Source organism: Pollicipes pollicipes, unplaced genomic scaffold (genome assembly GCF_011947565.3).
Source record: "Pollicipes pollicipes isolate AB1234 unplaced genomic scaffold, Ppol_2.1 Scaffold_4002;HRSCAF=4701_pilon_pilon_pilon, whole genome shotgun sequence".
In the NCBI taxonomy this organism is placed as follows: domain Eukaryota; kingdom Metazoa; phylum Arthropoda; class Thecostraca; order Pollicipedomorpha; family Pollicipedidae; genus Pollicipes; species Pollicipes pollicipes.
The window spans coordinates 23,984,543-24,005,084 of record NW_023596420.1 but is presented as its reverse complement, the minus strand read 5'-3'; the positions used below and the strand labels follow the sequence as shown (position 1 = coordinate 24,005,084).

The following is a 20,542-nucleotide window of genomic DNA, read 5'->3' as shown; positions in this document are numbered from 1 at the left end:
GACACCATGCATCAGTCCGTAAGCGTGGTGACAAATATTAGCTGCAATGAAGTGATATAGCTTTGGAGGTATGTAGACGACACGGTTTGACATGACAACGACACGGTAGCCGATTACAGACTGCCTACCACTAGATAAAACGCACACTCAAGCAACACACGAAGGCACCCTGCCGCATCGTTACATGTCAGCCGCTGCCATTTGCTTGGTGACGACAGTGACGCTGCAGCATACGTGGTGAGTAAAGGGTGCGAGAGGCGATTTTCCGAAATAATAGCGAATATAGGTCAACAAATATTACAATTTGCATTTTCTGTGTGAAAAAGCCGTTTAAGTTGAACATCTATTATGTAAAGAAAAAGAAATCAGCAACATTTATATTGTCAATGAAAAAAATATCACCAAAACGGAAACAAGGATTACAACTTAGCCGTTTTCACGATATATCAATGCGCTTAAATTTTTCTTAAAAAGCTGTTTCACGTGTTTGTTAAAAGTTTTAGTATACACCAAACCTTCTAACAACAATAGGGCTGCTTTCATGCAAATCTATAAACGTGCATTAGGTAAACCAAATACATCCAACTAAAAGTCAGTTTGTTAAACGAGAACGAGACCCTTTATAACATGTATTCAGCCTATGTCTTCAGTTTGCCAAAATTATAAGAACATACTAAGCCTGGCAAACAGTAATATACATAGGTCAAAGGCGTTGGATGCCGTCGCCCCATCATTGTTTACATATGTATTGTGTGGAGCAAGGCGGGCGTTGAGGGCTATATCATTCAAGGATCATTTATCTTGGATCATGCTAACACATGCCCGGGAGGCCGGTTTGATATCCTTCTCTCGGGTGGGAGTCAATTTGACCCCCTGAGACCTCAGAAACAAGAGAGCTGGTTCCTAGGTGATGACCTTCGGGTCAAATGAGGTCAAACAAGGTCAACCTCCAGGTTGGTGTCTAGAGTGTCCCCAGAACCTAAAAACCTCTTGTATGCAAATGTTCGCATCCTCGTTTAAGGTCAGCGACCTTGTTTAACCTTTCGAAGGTGGCAGTGACCAAAATCATGCAAGACTGTTTTCAGTTTTGCATTTAAATAAGCGGCAACGACTACGCTAGGCAGTATGTTCCTAAAACAAAATGTTGACTTGAGTCGCTTCAGCAAAGTGACCTATTCTGACCTTTGTTAAGTCCATGGAAGGTGTACAATGCAGTACTTGTCACCAATGAATTTGAAGTGAGCACCAGAAAGTTCCCCAAACTAGCCCAAGAGAAATAAGACAGGTTGGTTTTGACCTTGGTCTGACTGCCATGCCTGACCCTAGATCAATGGATTTTTCGCTGAATTGTTGTGTGGCCTACGAAAGCATGGCAGAGATGCATGGCTTTGTCCATCATTTCGTTGTTGCATCAGATTGAACGATTCCCAACAAATTAACGTCTCTGAACCCATGGCCTGGATTTTACCTGTTCTAGGTCAGTTACCTTGTCAGCATTGTATGCCTTTACACATGGACGCTATAATTATACAGGGGTTTGTTTTGTTGCGTCTGCGTCAAAAATGCCACAGACTGTTTTTAATAAGTCTTGAAAAGTTTCTGTCGGAAGAGATCTGGAATCATAGCTGTCCATAAAAACATGAGAGCCTCATTATTACCTGGCTTATAGCTAACTAACCACAGTTTATTAAACGATGCGTCTTTAAAAAAAAACATGTTTTTGAATATCTACGACGCATTTCTGGCCGAAAATCGCTGACAAAGTTGTGTGGTTAAAACGAAAAATGCTTTAAATTTTTTTAAAAACAAAAAATATTGTACCGTAACTCTTTGTGCGAAGCGGCTAGTGAAAAATGCCGCCTTACTACCGAAAGAAACCAATGACATGACGTCGAGTGATGCGTGCAACCTTGTGTTCACCCAATTTTGGGCTCGGCGCTTTACAGGTAAACACCGTGTGACTGTGTTGGCGGTGTGCGCAATCACTGTGAGATTCCGTGTGGGCTAGCCTGGAGTTTATATTGCGATCACAGCATTACTGAAGGTACAGAGATTCTGCTTGCGGTGAAGCATGTCGACTATTTTTGATGTTGGCACATTTGACGTTCCGTCGCTTTGTTAACGCCCGTTGTATCTAAATTTGTGCTCATGTCCGTCTGGAAGTTCTAGCCACTAACCTTCAGTCCCAGGTGCAAATTGGAAAGCTGACGCCTTCCTCGTGCAAGGGGCTCCCGCTCACACAGAGTTAAGTTCCTCGCAGTTGCCGCTTCTTTAAATCCATGTGAAAATGTCATCTAAAAAAACATCAAGAACATGCATGGCCATTCTAGCATTGGACTTAGTGCCAACTTTATCACAGGCACGTACATGGTTTTCGTCGGAGAATACGTTGAGCAGGAAGGTCTGCAGTAGCCCGCCATCGAACGCCTCCAGGCACTGGACGGTGATGGTGGCGCCGGTATAGTTGGAGATGGAACAGTTGTACAAGGGGTCGGGCGGGCCTGGAGAGACAAAACAACATCATCATAACCGCAATAAATTAAAGCCGACGCGAAGTGCGACTGGCGTACTGCGTTTTCTCGAAATGCACCCCAAAAAACGGCATAGCAATGCAAAACTGCTGATGTAAATAGAGAAAATATAAATGATCATTCACTTGGACGAAGGAGCAATTGTTTTAGTTTGTTCAGTTTGTTCAATTGTTCAATTGTTCAATTGTTTCTTGAAGCACAATTGTTCTTACGGGCAGTGAACTTTTTGAAAGCCAAGCATCATGGCACACTGCCTATTATTTTTAACGCACGCTTTCGATATGTTCGGAAACGTAATTCAATCATTCTTTTTTTAAGTAGCACTGGCCAGCTTATGTAACATTGCATTCTACATCATTGTGTTGAAATAGAAAACTTCAAAAATCCCAACACATCCTGTGTAGTTTTCATTGACGTCACCACCACACTTGAGAATCATAACGGTATACGTGGGCCAAGGTTTCAAAAAAGGACCCCGGGACGTTCACGCACAGCAGCCACATCGGAGTCGCCACGGTAGCGAACGGCGAGGCAGCTTGCGGTCCTTCTACGCTCCGCAAGATGCCGTTGATTTGTACGTATGAATCCAAAGTACAAAACGGCCGTTACACACATGCGTTTTCGCCGTATCTCGTGGGACTAACAATTTTTTCCGTGGTGATATTTCCCTTGTTTGCATTTTAATTTTCGGTTGCGGCGTTATTATTGGCTTATTCGACTAGCAGCCCCATGATAGTCACTTCAAATGCTTGCCCAAACCTCTGTGTTATGTTAAGGCGAAGGACAGTACGTGATCGAATCATGGCCAATTGGGTTAGGTGTTCGCGTAGCGTTTCTATGTCATAGATGACTGGGTGTGTGCCATAAGCGGCGCGTAATAGGCTACACAACTCACGTGCATCAAGGTAAGAAAGGAAGATTTGAAGTACTATTATGGACACTGCTGTGAACTGCAGAGAAGGATCATGGAAATCACTATCACAGTTTAAAGCACCTTGCAAATATGGAGCAATCCCTTTTACGGGCCCAGCATCACTTTTTGATGGTTTTCTATGAAAAAACAGAAATAGGTTAATAAAGCTACTGAGGTACGGATCTTATCGGCGTCAGTAGTGGCTACTTGCACGGATATGACTTACATTTGTGTCACAAAACCGAATGGAGATTACTACAGAGTGGCGCAATATATCCGACATTTTTTACGTTATCAAAACCAAGGACTCTACAAAAAGCACTGACAGTATTCTTGGACGATTGTGTTATTGAAGTTAATTGAAACTCGCCCTGCTGCCCGTGCCACCACAAATAATACGGTGGAAGCTGAGACGGTGTCTTGTAAGCTCCATTGCGGTAATAGGGAAATACAGATTGATGGAATCTCACTCAGCATTGTTCATGGCGCTATATTTTGCATCTTCTCCATTTGTGCGTTTCTCGAGTTCTCTGATTTCGCTGATCTGGTGTGCACAAGGATTAACTCTTGATTTTTGCACAAGCCATAACACAAAAAAAATCAGGCGTACAGCTTTTGTACGCACACCGACCAAAACATAATGACGTTTTCAACTGGCGTATCTCACCGGCAGCTATGACGTGGAAGACACAGGGCAGGGCCATCCTGCCGATGTCGTTGGTGGCCCAGCAGAAGATGGTGCCGTAATCCATCTCAGTTCTCGGCTGGTAGGTGAGCATACTGCGTGTCTCGCTGCTGTTGACCAGCCTGCTATCCAGCTCTGTTATTTCGGACGTGTTGTTGAACGTCCACAGGAAGTGCAGGCGCGATGGATTGGCTGTGACGTCACACAAGATGGCGACCTGCTCTCGCTTGGCCACGCCGTAGACGCGCGGCAGACCGGGCCGACACACGGGAGCAACTGCAACAATGCAACAGATGCACATTAGATTTAGAAAACTATCAGAGAAGTGCGCGATATATCATGCAGCCTGAACATCATTCTGACCATGCCCACAATAGAGCTTTTTGCACCCGAGATTCAGAAAACTATCAGAGAAGTGTACGGTACACCGTGAGATTCAGAAAATAATCAGAGAAGTGTACGGTACACAATGAGATTCAGAATGTATCAGAAAAGTGTACGGTACACTATGAGATTCCGAAAACCATCAGAGACGTGTGCGTTTCACCATGAGATTCAGAAAACTATCAGAGAAATGTACGGTACGGTACACCATGAGATTCAGACAACTATCAGAGGAGTGTACGGTTCACCCTATGGCCCGAACATCATTCAGACCATGCCTAGAACTCTTCGCGGATTTAACCCGCGCCCGGCAGGAGCAGGGGAGTTGACTTGCACCACGGTTTTTCGAGCACAGGTAAAAAATACCAACACGAATTTTACCAGCACCTATTTGCAGTACATGCTTGACTGTCAATTAGCAACAGAGTGTTCCAAGCCTTCGTAGCATTTATTACACAGCCATTGTGACACATAAGTGTGTGGCACATTTCAGAACACACACGTTGGAAAAAGCGAGGCAAATGGAAATAATTACTTTTCTTGTGGTGAGCAGGTGGTCAAATCGAATCTCACGCAGGCTCGGATACTTCAAAACCAAATTCAGAGCTATTTGGAAGTATTTCGAGAAAACTGATTTACGGATCAAATTGTACGTGTCTGGTGTAACAATGAATGAAAAGTACACAAAAGGTGGGATAATCGACTTAAGAATGGCAGGGCTGTGGACTGCACTAAATTATCTTCAAAATGGCTATTTCAGTTCAAAATCCCACATAAATGTGGAGCATGCCTTCAAAGACGGTTTGTCTTATCAGCTGTTATCTGTCAGTGAGGTCTACCATAAATTATACGGCTTGTAGTCTTTCTAGTGTACAATTCTGTATTTTCATCGGGCATGAACAACACCAGTGTTTTTTTCATCGTTCTCACTGTGAGCCAAATTTCCAACGCAAGCCATATAGGACCACGGCCAAGACACCCTGGACGGAAATATGAGCACATGAAATTGCATATCAAGTTAGCAACAATCAAGAAACAACATTTTCGGATGATAAATTAGTAACGATCAAGACCGCTTTTTAACATGAAGGTGCACGGGAAATCAAGAGATCTCGGCAAATGCACAAATGCCCGGAGTGAATGCTCAGATTGCTTTAATCCGCGCCAGGCCGGGGGAGGGAAGCTAACTTACTCCTACGGTTTTTCGAGCACAGGTAAAAACAAACGCTCAGGGCAACAGGGAATTTTCAGTACATGTTTATCTACCAATTACGCATCCGTTGTGCCAAGTTGAAGATTTTTAACCAATCTGACCTGACCTTGTTCACTGATCTACAAAAATCAGTGAACCAGGTCAGGTCAAACAGGTCAGCCTCTCAAGAAATTTGACCGTGTAACTTATACGTAACTTACGTAACTTTACCGTGCGTCATTTGCCAGTAGTCAAACTAGTTACAGTACAGGCACATGATAGTATCTACAATTTGTTTGCTTCAAATTTTGGGAGAATGTGAGGTCAGTGACCTGAACTGCGGTCAATATTCCCTTTTTTCGTAACTAATGAAATTCGGTATTTTTGTGCGCACTTTTTTGTGTTTTGCATATGAGGAAAAGAGCACCAACTTACATGCAATACTACCACATGGCCGCAGAGCACATTAAATTGGCCCAGGTGATGACCTATCTCTGTGAGACCATCCGCAAAGCTCATGCTGAGCTCAAAATACGGAATTTTAAGGGACATTTTTTGGTACGCAGAATTCAAATACTTCAATAAAAACATGTCGTGATATTATGCTAATGCAAACCAAGGCTCCCATAGGTCATATGAGGACATGCAAGGTTATATGAAGTCGTTCAACATCAATGACCTATGTTGCCAGCAGCAGAAAGACTAGATGAACGAGTGCGACGTGTGTAAACACTTCCTTGCATTTGTGAAGCTGACGACGTTTAATTTCATGTACCTACATACATGTCCTCAGTTTGTTACAAATACATTGCCACGCGTCGAAGAACTATGTGTAATGTACACAACTATGCGACCTTGAGCACCTGTGAATGTTTACCACAGTATTTTTGACCACAGAAAAGTGTTGTACTAGTAACGTAGACCCAGTTAGCACTCCAAATTTTTTCAACATGTTTGTTTCTGAAATAGTTTTGTCCCGCAGCTGCATCCAATAAAACAAATTTAGTCAAAAGCACATGGTGAAAAAAGGTACCGTTCTTGTAGGCCACTGGCACAGCAGTTTTGGGCGGTGAGCTGACCTAACCTGATCCATAAGGGAAACAAAAATGGTCGAAGTGGACTTTTCACTGTCTTAACGCTTATTTTCAAGCCATTAATATCCGTCTTCACGTACAAACATACGTTTAAACTGAATCTATCGCAACGGCCGTTTTTGACCTTTCATTGCCTCTGGTGTCATCACGCTTGACATGAAGACAAAGATATGGAGTGTATTCTTCATTACCTGATGAAACATGTAAAGCGTTTTCTTTGTTTTTCTTATTCGGCGTGTGGAAATTGGGGGTCGCCAACAAAGGCCTGTGAGCGGCGGTGGGAAGCTACTAGCGGTGAGCCTGACCGAAGGAGTAGCGGGCTGCGCCACCGTGGACGAGACGCGAGGGAGCATCGTCCGAATAGGAAGCCATCGCCCTGGAGTCAGACCAGGAAACGAGTCCCGTCCAGCTTTGGTGCAACGGATGTCCGCCCAGTGTCGCGTCAGTGCCAGGCTCATGACGCATTAACGCTTCATTGGGTGTTTCAAATGTGTCAAATAAATTTAATTTGGCGCAACGACGCGTCGCGCAGACGTGCTAACCATAATGTCAAGGCGTTGGATAAAGGGGAAGGGGGCCAGCCTAGGACCAGTTGGGTGACGGCGCCAGCGGATATGTATGCTTGGACTGAACGCGATGGGCGCCGAATATACGAAGTCTGCATGGATTTGTTAAAGACGAGGACTTTAAAAAAAGACATTTTGTGAGAAGCCAGGGTTGATAGCCAGCGGGTCTTTGCCAATGAAATGCGAGTTGCGTGGGATCCCCGTCAATTTAAGCGTACCATAGGATTCAGGACGGTTCATTTCGCTCAATACATCTGGTTTTGGTTTTGCCTCTTTTAACTATAATCACCTGCCAAACAGGCGGAGGTGGGATACCTTGGTAAAGTTCGCACAACCATGTACAGGGAGACAGCCGTTCATGGTGCCTGACCTGACCTACCATCCAAACAATGTCCCGTTCACCTGCTTTGTCCGAGCTCTGTGGCTCACATGAGTGTGTTGATATCGGGTGTGCTGGGGTTCACAACATGCCGAGTTATGCGAGTAACATCATCTGGCTCTTATGCCGACCAATGAGCTCTCAGTTATGAATTTGCTCGTGTGAGGAGGCGTGACGGCGGCAGCCGGTGACGCAGAGCACAACTGGCAGCCGGGCAGCGGCACATCGCACGCACATCCCACCACAGAACCACCATCCGCACACCCGCAAGAAAGCTTCTCTTGGCTGTACAAGATAAGGTAAAGGGTGGGCTTTCAGGTCCCAAGGTTTTCTCAAAACTCGACGCGAAAAGCGTTTTTGGCATCTAGAGCTCACCAAGCAGGCGAGTCTGCTTACGAAGATCCCAACACCCTTCGGTAGATGGGGTTCGTGCCGTTTACCATTTAGTCTTTGCGTCTCCGGCGAGATATTTCAGCACCATCTGTGTGGGGCTGTGGAAATTCTCGATGGGGTCATCTGCACGACAGATGACATTGTTGTGACTGGAACTGAACGGTCTGACCATGATGCCGAGCTGTGTGACCGCCTGCAGCGCGGCGTAGATAAGGGCGTCATATGGGTCATAACGAGTGTGTATTCTACTCTCCAAAGATTGCATTCCTAGGCCATGTAATCACTGCTAAATGCGTCTCGACTAACCCTGGCAAGATCCACGCGATCATGGACACATACCTCCCCCGCAGAACGTTCACGAGGGTGCGTCGCCTCTAGGGTATGCCACAGTCTTAAGCCAAGTTTCTGCCACATCTCCCTGAGGTCGCTATTCCGTCCCGCAACCTGACCCGAAAGGGTCCGCCTTAGGTGTAGACGGACCCTGGGGATGAGGCCTTCCGTCATATCAAGGACCTGGTGTCCTCTGTCCCGTACTGGCACTCTTCGCCCCGATTTGGCGCTGATTGTCCAAGCCTGATGCGTCACAAAGCGCGCTCGGTGCTGTTCTTATTCGCGATGGAAGATTCATCGCGTGGGTCTCCCGACCCCTTACATACTGTGAGAAACGCTACGCATAGATGGGAACGGTGTGTTTGTTTATGCTGTACGCTCTCGATCCTTTTTATCTACGTACCTATGGCCGTGAGGAAACCGTGGAAAATAGTCACAAGCCTCACTTCGGTGCAGGCGGAACTGTTGCACCAAGCCAGACAAATAGTCTACCGGCACGGAATGGGCCGGGACTGGACTGGACGGGGCCTGGGCGGCACTTGACAGATAGCGAGCTCCTGTGATAAGTGGGCTGTGTTTCAACTCCGGCAGCAGAGAGAACCGTTGCAGGCCCATAGCCGTGGGAATGGGTCATGGATAAAGGTCGAGTCGACCCCCTCGAGCATGTCAACAAAATGTACTTAGTCATTGTTAACATCCTGAGTGGGTAGTTCCATATACATTATTTGTGATCTACTAACTTCGTCCACCACTTTCCAACTCAAGTGCCATTTCGCAAGCTATGACATCACTAAAATGATAATGAGAGACCATGGTCGTCGGTTCGTTCTGCACGAGTTGCATGTTTTCTGCTCTACGTGGGATGAGGACTATTGCACTTCGTCCGCGTACCACATTCGGTCAAACTGTATGGCGGAGTCCGCCGTCAAAATCACTAAAACTGCTTAAAGACCTGCGCTGCGTGGAAGCGATCGGGTATGTGGGTCTGACGTAGATAAGACAGTAGTATTAACCTTATTCCCGGGGAAAAACCAGGAGTATAAAAGTATCGTTCGGTTGATATTGCGGCAACATGCGTCTATCGAAACCAGAGAAGTCAGTGTCTTCTGCTATTGTTTCGATAAAGACATGTTGCCGAAATGTCAAACCAACTCTACCTCCATTCCCCTGTTTTTTCTCCGTGGATATTACTACTGGGCTATGTCCGGGGTTATTACTACACTCTTATCTGTGCGAATAGTGTTCCTCGCTAATACACTGAACAACTTAGATGTGAGGGTCTCTTTAAGCTACGTTACTCCTTGCAGCAGCGTGTTGGGTTGAGCGCCGCTCACGCGTTGTTCGGCGGATGAACCAGAACCAGTGTGCCGTATGTGACGCCTCTCTTCAGCTGGTGTCCGTTTCGGACGCAGTCGCCATGACAGACTAGCACAGGGCGTAGCAGACCTTACGACCGGCGGTCGGGGGTCTTCCTCCTCTGCAGCCCGGTTAGCGCGTTCACGCGCCCCCCTTACCGGTCACCTTGGCGAAGGCATTTTATATTTCTGTATAAAGTAGCACAACGCGTGATTCGTGTTCGAAAGTTGCACTAAACGCATTAAGTTGGTTGAGGGCCAAATTAAGTCCAGTGATGCCAAAACTGTGCGACGTACGCCGGACACGAATAACTCGATTATGATATCTATCATGGCCTTGAGCACCACATGGCGAATGAGATGACAATATTCAGATGACATTTCTATAGTGTCATGCATATCTGCGTGGCCCTGGATAGTCTACACGAGCACGTTCGCGGGTGTCAAACTGAGAAACCGGGGAGTTTTAGGTCTTTAAATGGGTAGGGCTGTGAAATGCACTGAATGATCTTTAAATGGCTATCTTACTTCCAAACCACATACAAATGGGGAACACTCCCGTCAAGCCACAGCAAAAAAAAAAAACGCCATTCCACGAGGCCAAATGATGTCATTAATACTGACTCAGTACAAATTGACTGGTCTTTATACTTGCGCCATGTGCAGTACAGATCCGATCAGCACACTGCCAAGAACCTGGACGGACGTGGAGCCACCGCATTCCCGCGGGGAGTCGGTGCGTCTGCGCCGGATTAGGGGCTTCGCGCGCAGTCCGGTGGAACTGCGGCCATTTGCCCACGAGCCCCGCGGAAACGAGGGTTGAAATAAGCTTAAAGGCAGTGTTCCACATTTACATGGGGTTTTGAACTGAAATAGCCACCTTGAAAACCTTTCGGTGCTCTTCACAATCATGCCCTTCTTAGGATATAAGCCTCGCTAGTTTTTAGCTACACGCCGACGTAAATGAGGAAAAATATATCGGTGAGAGCATTTCAAAGCTACCTTCGCATTCATGGCGTCATAATGACGTCACTCAAATCCTGTCATTCTATCAGCTATGTGGTGATCAAGGCCGAAAAATATAATTGCCAAGGCATATCTGGTGTTCGTGAGCGCGATTTCCGGATATAACGGCCGTTAAATGGCTCTCAATCAATGTTGTGCAAAGCATGATGGCGTACTAAAACCATGGCACATTGAGAGCCATGTTTACTAAACAGAGAAAGGTGCTGTCCAGAGCAGTCATTTCCACTTAAAAATTATACCAAAAGCTATAAGTGAGCTTGCTTCACTATTTCTGATGCTCGCTTCAGTACCTTCAAATGTGAAATATCTGTTTTAAAGATAATTTACCCATGCATGACAAGGGTCTTGCAGCATGATTAATTTCGCTCTTCCTCTCGTAAAGAATCCACGTAGTTAGCACCCGCCGGGATGGCCGGTTAGATACCATTTGCTGGTGTACGGGGTTACTTTGATTCCCCCTTGAGATCTCAGGAACCAAGAGGGCTGGAGACATCAAATTTACAGGGTGTGTTGATCAACACGCGATTTCACTTCGGTCAAATTTTGAGAACCTTCATTCATAACACTCGAGTCAAGTAAGGCCTAGCAAAGTCAAACTTCGGGTTGGTCTTCAAAGTGTCCCGGAACCTAGATACCTGTTCTAACCATTTACCATGCTCATTTAAGGTCAGTGGCCTTGTTTGACTTTTTGAGAGTCATGTAGACAAAAGTCATGGAAGACTGCTTTAAGTTTTGCATTTAGGTAAGCGATAACAATTACGGAGTCATTTCAGGTCAGTGACCTATTCTTACCTTTAAAAAGTCCGTGGAAGACGTCTAGTGCCGTTCCTGTTATCAATTAATTCGAAATGCGCGCCAGAAACTAACCCATACATCAACCCCTCGCGTAATAAAACACGCTGGATTTGACCTTTGGACTGACCTTCATACCTGACCCTAGGTCAATGAAATTTGGTCATTCAATTGTCATCTTACCTAAGAAAGTATCTCAGAGAGGTGTGACCTTGCCTAACACTCCGTTGTTCCATCAGATTGAACGATTCTCTAGAAATTGACTTCGCTGAATTCGTGATTCGACTTTGACCCACCGTAGGTCAGCGACCTTACAAGGTACATCCTATTTTTGATAGCATTTGATCTGCTGCTCAATTGTCTAAAGCTGCGCAAAATTTTGCGTGGCTGCGGCATGCCATCCGAAAGCCATTCCGGAAAACGCTGGGGGGGGGGCTCAATTTAACTCTCACTTGAACACGTGTTAACTAATCACGAACCCCAAAAGGGGTCCTTAACCCCAAAAGACCTTTGATGACATCAAACGCGATAGCGAATTCCGTAGAAACTATACTTTGCTTAAGACCCTGTGGTGATACTGGCACGCAGACGGATAGGATAACTATAATGTTTTCGGGTATATGCCCGTGCGCCAAATTTTATGTGATCTGGCGCCTCGCCAATCATCACGTTGGGTTTTCGCCAGCAGTGCAATGGATTTGAAATAAACTAAAAGTTCATCTCGGGAGATTAACAATAGCTGCATGCCGTAGGTGGGGAATTCCACGACAAATCGACAGGTCGAGAGGTCAGTTGTACCTAAGCGTTTTGATAAAAATACGTCACAGGGTTTGTCAGCGGAGCTCAAGACGTCTGTATCATTTTCAGGTCTCCCAGCTAATAGGCTTCAAAGCTAAAGCCTCCGGCATTTTCGTGTTGCGTGGTTGAGAGGCGACGTTCGGCGGCGATTTTTTCACTAGCAATGAAAGAAAACCATACAAACCTACGCCTCAAAATAATTCGAAAACGTTTCAGATTATGCGAGTGTCGTGGTTGGAATCGTCATTGTACAATAAACATTGATTGTCGCATTATGAATATTTGCAATGCAAACATAATCATTGTCACACGTGATTTTAAACGTTTTTCCATCTGCATGCGATGGAGCGTAGTTTAAGCCCTACGCTTCACAAATCAAAAAGGGTTATCGGCTTCGGAAGGTTTGGAAACAATGCCAAGGAGGGGACTACGATCCTTTCGCGCCATCCGCCGTCGGCTGACGGCCCAGCATCTCTCGCGCGTCTTTTCGTACTGGCGGCGGAAAATGAGCGCATTGTGAGAAAGCACTAAGCTTAACAAAACCATGATTCGCATGCACGTGTAAATCGACTCAGTGCGCCAGTGCTTCAGTCAGGAGGTCTAACCCACTCTAACTCATCAAACATATCGAAATCAAGCGACTGCTGCTTCTCTGCCAACGCCTGAATCTAACTCGAGGACAATGACTGAGCACTCACTGAGTCATTATGTTAATCTTAAGTGTCCCTTTGACAGTCTTGTCTGATGCTAATCTGATCCTATGCTCATCCTCTGCCCAGAGGACTTCTCCTTTTAGAACGAAATAACATGCCATCTGAACATTAGGCTTGCCCTGCCAACTCTGGCATAGTTTCTCTGCAGATGGAATATGATCGGAATTGAGGCGTGACGGGCTGGCACTGGCAGCACTCTTTTTAAGGTATCCCCCCCCCCCTACACCGTGGCAAGAGTTCTTATCATGGAATATGACAGCGTAACGCCACGCGCACTTCATGTCAAGGTCCTCCTCTTGAAAGTAAATGCTCAAAGAGCTGAACATCGTGTTCTGTGCAGCTGGTCCATCTGAAGAGGAACACATTTTTTCACATTTGAAACGAGGCTTTTCACATCCAGTAAAAAAACTCTGCAGAAATGCATGGGCCGCAAATGTTATGTTTGATCGCGTCTGATAGCGCGCAACAACTTTTATGAGTAATCTGTCCAGGCCCCTGGTCAGTATACTACGACATGATGCAACGTGCTTTGCGGTGCATCCCAATAAACTGCTGAATTTCGTCTGGCACGAGGAAATCGTAGTTTTCTGTAAAAATTATAAAATTATCAAAGCTTCGTTTTCGGGCAGTCGTTTTAAAGACCATCGAAGACTTAAACCGTTGTGTTGGGCCATAAAATGATGTCTGGTTATTGCAACCACGGCTTCTAGCAATTTGGTCAAAAATTTATCCGCTGGTAGGAAAAGTTTAATTAAAGTGCGGGCGTCGGCGCCCACCCACTGGCTAAATCTGGCTGTATTGATCGAATCTAAAATATCCTCTGCTTGCGCACTGGTTGCGTCAATCAAATAAAAAAACGATAGCATACCATCCTAAACGCCGACAATTCTCACATTTCCTCATCACGTGGGATTCCCTAGGAACATCCCATGGCACGACCCAGTAGGTCTTTTCAAGTGGCATCTCGCAGGCCAAGAAATCCAACCATCAGCTTCGCATTCTGATCATAACAGCACACGTAAGCCGCATGAGTGCCGCTGCTACCCATCAGGACGCGGCGCTCGCTGGATAATAACCCCATGTTTGCAAGTATTTTTTTCCGCTAACAGAGTACTTCAAGCTTTCGTAGCATTTGCTACGCAAGCGTTTTGATATATAATGTGTTGGAAACATTTAAGAACACACCCGCTAAAAAAGCAAGGCAAATGGAAAGCATTACTTGCATAGTTGTGAGAAGGGAATTCAACGATATTTGTCCTGCAGTAGTGGCTACTTCAGATCGAAATTTCACGCCACTCAGAAAGATTTCGAGAACGTTGGCATTACCGATCAGACAGAACGTGTCTGATCTCAACAATAAGTGGAAATGCAAAACAGGTGGTATTAAACCTCGCCGTTCCCTCGTTTTTTGCTTCCCAAATCTGTTGGCACAACTGAGGATGTTTGAGCGTTCATTGTCGCAAGACACAGCCAACGCAGTCACGCGCTCCAGCCGCACAATAGGCACTAGCCCAATCATTAGACCAATGTCTGACTTCCGAGTCACCCCACATGAACAAAAGACGGCACCACCATCACGGTACGCACTCACCTTCCCCTCCCCCCCCCCCCCCCCCCTGTACCCCTGCTCCAATTACCCTGGCACCGACAATACACATGAGAGAGGAGGGAGGAGAGTCGGCTGCGGGGTTGCGTCGCGCGCCCAGTCTTCGTGCGTTACGCATGATTCGTCGGTGCATGAACCATGTCTTTCCACGCGAATAACCACTTTTCTTACTTTTGAACTTCGGGAACCGAACAGCACTCTTTCGCGTACAGGTGGGAAGGAGATCGACTCCACAAAGTAAAATTTTCTTCGTGCCTCGCAAAAGTCCATAATGCCCTAAATGTCATTTGTTATGCAATGACGATTTCATGCATGCATGCACATATTCAGCAAAGTTTTTTTAAATCATATAACATAAAGGGTTGCCAAGTTATATCCAGGGGAAGTAGAAAAATTGTCACCGAATGTAGCCTTGCAAAACACAACTCGATATTCCCGGATGCTATTGCTACGAAACGGTGCAACTAAGACATTCAGCAATTTGACAGGCCACTTCAGCGCTCATAACAACCCCTGTAACCCATTTCAATAATAATCCAAGGGATGAGAGTGAAAGGCACTCGTCGATTTATCGTGGGATCCATCGAGACGTTGGAGTGGTGAGACAGTGAAGCACGTGTCTATGAGACAAAAGTCAAAGTTACTTCCAACAAAAAAGCTTAACCGAGATTCGGTTGTTGAAGGCATCATCGGTGAATGCCACAGATAAAACGGGTTTGTCCTCCGATTGAAGCAGAAATAGCAAAGCCTTGCAGAAGAACTGCTCACGCCACCAAAAACGTAATAAAAACGACACGTGGTGGGATTCCATTCACTGAAGGATCCAGCCTCAACCAAACAAAGATGTGTGTTCAAGCGCCTTTTTCCAGCACGACGTGAGAGGCGGGAGGGGGGGGGGGGCAATTAAGGTGCAGCTGCGGCAAGGGATGAAGTGTAGTTTCAAACAGATCCCTGATGGTTTCAGATCATGATCATGATGGTATGATCCCTGAATGCTGTGGTTAAAATCGCCAAAATCAGATCTGATAACAATCCTGAGTACGAAACAAACGTTTCACCGGAACAAGGGAAGTTAACGATTGTCAAACGCACCTCAGATATCATACTTGTCGACAGCAGTGATCTAAACCAGCTCTCACCAATTTTGTTTTTTATAACGGGACAAAGTTGCGAACTTACCATATCACCTTTAAAAACCTACCCCAGTACCGGGCGAGATGAAAACTTGGGAATTCGGCCCTTTCGTTTTGTTTTTCCAGGAAAATCTGTCTTCTGTCATTAGATGAGATTGTATAGACGAACACTGCAGGGAAAACAACCCGACGGTCCCTTTTACCCCGTTTCACGTCTGTGGTTGGTAACGAGGCATCTCCAGTCCTTAAAAAAATTGTAGCAACTAGCACTTGTTTCCACTATGTGATGATTTTCCGATATCCATATGCCGGGCGTTTATGTTTGGCGAGACTGAGCGCAAAGGAACATAGCCTAAACCTATACCGACCAGCAGGTGCTGCAAAAGCTAATGCTGCTAATTCGTTCATAAAAGGATCAGAAATTTTAAATTTGACATTGACGGAAAACGTATTTGCGCACAAGTGCCTCCACTGATTGGCATCAGGAAGGATCGAATCATGCGGAACAAGAAGGCATAACATGGAATGCATACTATCTACTATCTACTAGCTGCTTGCATACTATCCTCCACTTATGTGCGGTAAGCTGCATATTAAAATTACATACCACAGGCGAGCTCAGGAACGCCAAAAGGTGATGGCATCGCGCTACACGAAGACGGTGGCCACCAACAGCTTACGGCTGTGGATGGACCACGTCCTAATCACGTGCCCCTTCTCCCCTCCTTCGGAAAACTGGATAAACGCCTGTCACATGTGTACACAATTTATATGAGCAGCATATTTTATTTACGAAGCATAGTAGTATTATGGTCGATAATGATATCTACTACTCCCTAAGCCTCCGCATTTCACCATACCAATAAGCATACTGGCTCCGCCTATGGCATATACGTGCATGTCTGATGATAACGCAAAGAACATACCATTTCGCTACAGTCAATTAGCATCCGTCAAGTATCAACCTCAAATATCGCCATAGCTTTTCAAGTTCAAAATTACGGTTCATCGACATGCGGTGGTTACGTCGAAATCGGCCGATAAACGTGATAACCGCGTCGAATTTAAGGTAGATTAAAATTGAAACTTATTTCATTTGCTCCTCTAACGCGCGCTCAGGTGGGTGGGTCATATTGACCCATTTGCTTCCCGGACTTTTTTGCAGAATTATTTCGGAACGGTGCGGTTTAGTTACGCTAAGCTTTGTTAAGCTCTGGACAGCTGAATTACAAACCATTTGGTGCAAAATTAGATATATATATATATATATATATATATATATTTAATGTAACGTTTTGCTCATCTGTAGGTGAAAGTCATGCCATGACTATCACTGAACACAATGGCAAGGGAATTGTGCGACAACAGAGAGTCAGATAACATCTTACAACTTTAAGGTGGTTTCCTAAACTTCCTTACGGCATATTCCACCGGCATTGGGGATTATTAAGGTCGGATACAGATCAACACCAAACCAATTATTTGCTAGAAAACTTGCTTACTGATAAGGCATTACGTACATTTCGTATTTTTTACCACAGAGATAAAAAACATTGCATTTTGAATTCGTAAAGATAAGGGGAGGGACCATTGGCCCAACATGGACCCTGTCAACGTTTTGTTTTGAGAAACATATCTCCCAGCGTAGTTCTTGATAATGATTTTAAGCTTATTTCATGCTGACTTCAAGACGGTCAATCAGGACGATCAAGACGAATTGGTCATCTTCACCTACTGAAGGTCAAAAAGTCGCCTGATGTGGACAGCAGTGGCCTTTTGTCTAAAAACGGTATAGCATTGAAGCTGACTGTATGAGGACGCTTAGGGGCACTTCAGACACCAATCTGGTGTTTGACGACGTTGATATTATTTGACCTTAGACCACGATCTAGGAACCTCACAATTTGACACAGATGGGAAAGCACATACACAGATTACGTAGAACTCACCCTGCCTGCCAATTTGATGTACCTAGCTTACTCGGTTTGTGAGATCTCAGTGCGCCAATCGCCCCCACCCCCAACTCCATCCACCCCCAACCCCAACTCCATCCACCCCACCCCCACCCCGATCTGGGCGTGTCGCATTCAAGCGGGCTCCCGGGTGCGTGGTAATGGCAAGATGTTGCTAAGACGTCATGGGGACGGAATTCGCCCGCACCCCTCCCCTGTCCCGCCCGGAGTACGGGTGCCGGGAACTCGCCCCAAATATGGTTTGGTTACACGTACCCGCGTGTTCGACCATTCTACAACGCAGGGCGCCACATGGCAACCCACGGTTCCTATAAAGCAAAGCCTCATTTTTCATGGCACCTTCTTAACTGGCATTGTTGTCCCACGTTACTGGATATTAAAACATTTATCACGGCGTGCAATGTGGCGCCATTCTAAGCACATTAAATTATGTGCAGCTGCTGAATGAGAAATAACGCCGCTGACTTAGTGGCAACATCATGCCCGCTGAGCGGTCAGAAGTCGCCCGAAACACCGCCGGTTTACCTCCCGCCGCTCACCAGCCAGCAGACGTGTATGGACAGCATGGAACCGATGTTAAACGGGGGTGGGCTAATCAAGACCCGACCCGACTCTTCCCGACTCACGTTCAGTGGGCCGTCTTCTGCCGCAGCCGTGGCGTTGACGCTGGACCGGCAGTGAACCGTGACCAGTCTGGTGACGGTCAGGATTCTCGGCTCAGAGCCGCGAAGTGGGAGAGATCATGACTCTGGTGGGAGGCTCACGTCCGGTACGTGTCGCGCCGGTCAGACCCTGAGAGGTGTCGGGCACGCTGGCCGGGTGCCTCATATGGGCCGGACGTCACGTCAGGCACGTGTCTCGGGTACAATCCGCTGGTGTAAAGGCCACTTCTGATATGTGTTTCTTGTCAAACTCGCTAGGTGAGGGTGATGTCTGACCTTTGCCCCGGGTTACACTGGCCGGAGGTCACGCTGGACATGCGTCTCGGGTCAGACTGGACGCCACGCTGGACATGCGCCCGGGTCAGAGCTGACGTGGGGGCAGATCACGCCGGCCGCGGCCACAGTCCGGGTCGATCAGCTGTCAGCCTCCGGAATGTATGTTTATTGGAGGTGGGGTATAATTAGTATTCTGGGGAAGACAGCCAGATGGGTCGAAATTACAGACGAGACAACTCCGGCACAAAGGTAGCGGAACCCGAGGCTGGTCGTAGCTGCTTCCATGTAACGCGGTTCCTGTAATCCAAGTGACAGCTATTAATCCAGAATTATTATCTGCTCGGAAATGTTGGCATGTACTGTAGCTTCTGCTGCGGATGCGTCGTAATAAATCTAATGAACGGTGGCAACGGATTCCCCGACTGGCGGGTCGGCATGAAAATCGTAGCAAGACTTGGGGAACCTCAGCCCCACTTCGAAGCATTCTTAGTTGATAAATATTCCGTGGAAAAAGCAGCACATCTCAGTTAGAAGCGTTCGGCAACAATAGCAAAAACTTCCTCATCCTTTGGCTCCAAACATCTGCCAGAAAAAGCTAACTTACATTTTCCCTTCCTGGGTGCATGCTGCTTCATCCATGGTAAAGCATCTGGAGGAATCGGGGAAAACAAGCATTTCTACACGCGTTTTAGGTTGATGCTTAATTCCGGCCCCATCTAAACGTCCACCACCAAATGGGAAAAGGCAAAGTTTCAATCAGAGGGGAATGGAAGGCACGAAATAAAGCAATCCCTGAGGGGCGGCCGAGCAGTCCGCCACCACCAAGCGCTAGGTTGTTCGCGTCGATAACTCCCCGTTGGGCTCTTCCGCGACCCAACAGCGTGAGCAAACAAACACGTGAGGCGCCGGCGGCCTGCAGGCGCCACCTGGGTCATTAGAATCGTCACGGCGAGCAAATGTCGCATTCTGAACACCATCCCAGGACGTACCCACACGGCGGATGCCTGCCCTGGTTCAATTTTTGAAGAAAGGATTAGGATTCTTCCGCCGTAAATATCATGTCCAAATGACACAGCACAAAAGGATGCGACCGCACCTTCCACTGCGGCATGCGCTATCGGAGTTTTTTAGCGCATATAATAACAGGACGGTGAGCAGGCGCGATCGTTCTTGAAGAGAAAACACAGATGCTCCTGACATCCGACACCACGGTCGGCATCATACACGGATGTCTGTGATGAGCTGGCGTAACTGGCATGGACAGGAGGCCACATTCGATGGGGTGTCATCCATCGGCCAGCATTTTAATTGAGCCGTTGGTGTTGAATGAGGTGTTAATGTTCCTAGCAGACCAACGTTACCGGCCAACAATGGCTCGTAAAAGACATGGGTGACGCCGAAATCGTCGAAAATCAACGGCGATGATGGTGTCTGTTGTAACCATATCATATTTGCGTGTAGCTTTGTCACCTGCGCCAGCAATGCTAGGCGCAGGCGAACGCCAGGTACTGGAGCGAGGCGGCCGCAGCCACGAAGGCCGGAGCTCTCCGAGAGTCCTGCTAGCACCCGGATTGAACGTTTAACACGCGCTCGGGTGTGGCCATGGGCACCCGGATTGAACGTTTAACACGCGCTCGGGTGTGGCCATGGACACCTGGATTGAACGGTTAACATGCGCTCGGGTGTGGCCATGGACACCCGGATTGAACGGTTAACACGCGCGCCGATGTGGCCATGGGTA

At 46.7% G+C, this 20,542-nt stretch overlaps 1 protein-coding gene across 1 annotated transcript in view; it reads right to left on the bottom strand.

Annotated features, from left to right (window-relative positions):
* The window catches only part of LOC119094260 (uncharacterized), a 130,366-nt gene that overhangs the window by 20,987 nt on the left and 88,837 nt on the right, over positions 1–20,542 (bottom strand). The window contains exons 11-12 of the mRNA XM_037217335.1: positions 4,112–4,405; positions 2,368–2,501 (exon numbers count right to left, since the gene is read on the bottom strand). Coding sequence (XP_037073230.1) covers positions 2,368–2,501; positions 4,112–4,405 — 428 coding nt within the window. The remainder of the gene's footprint in view (positions 1–2,367; positions 2,502–4,111; positions 4,406–20,542) is intronic.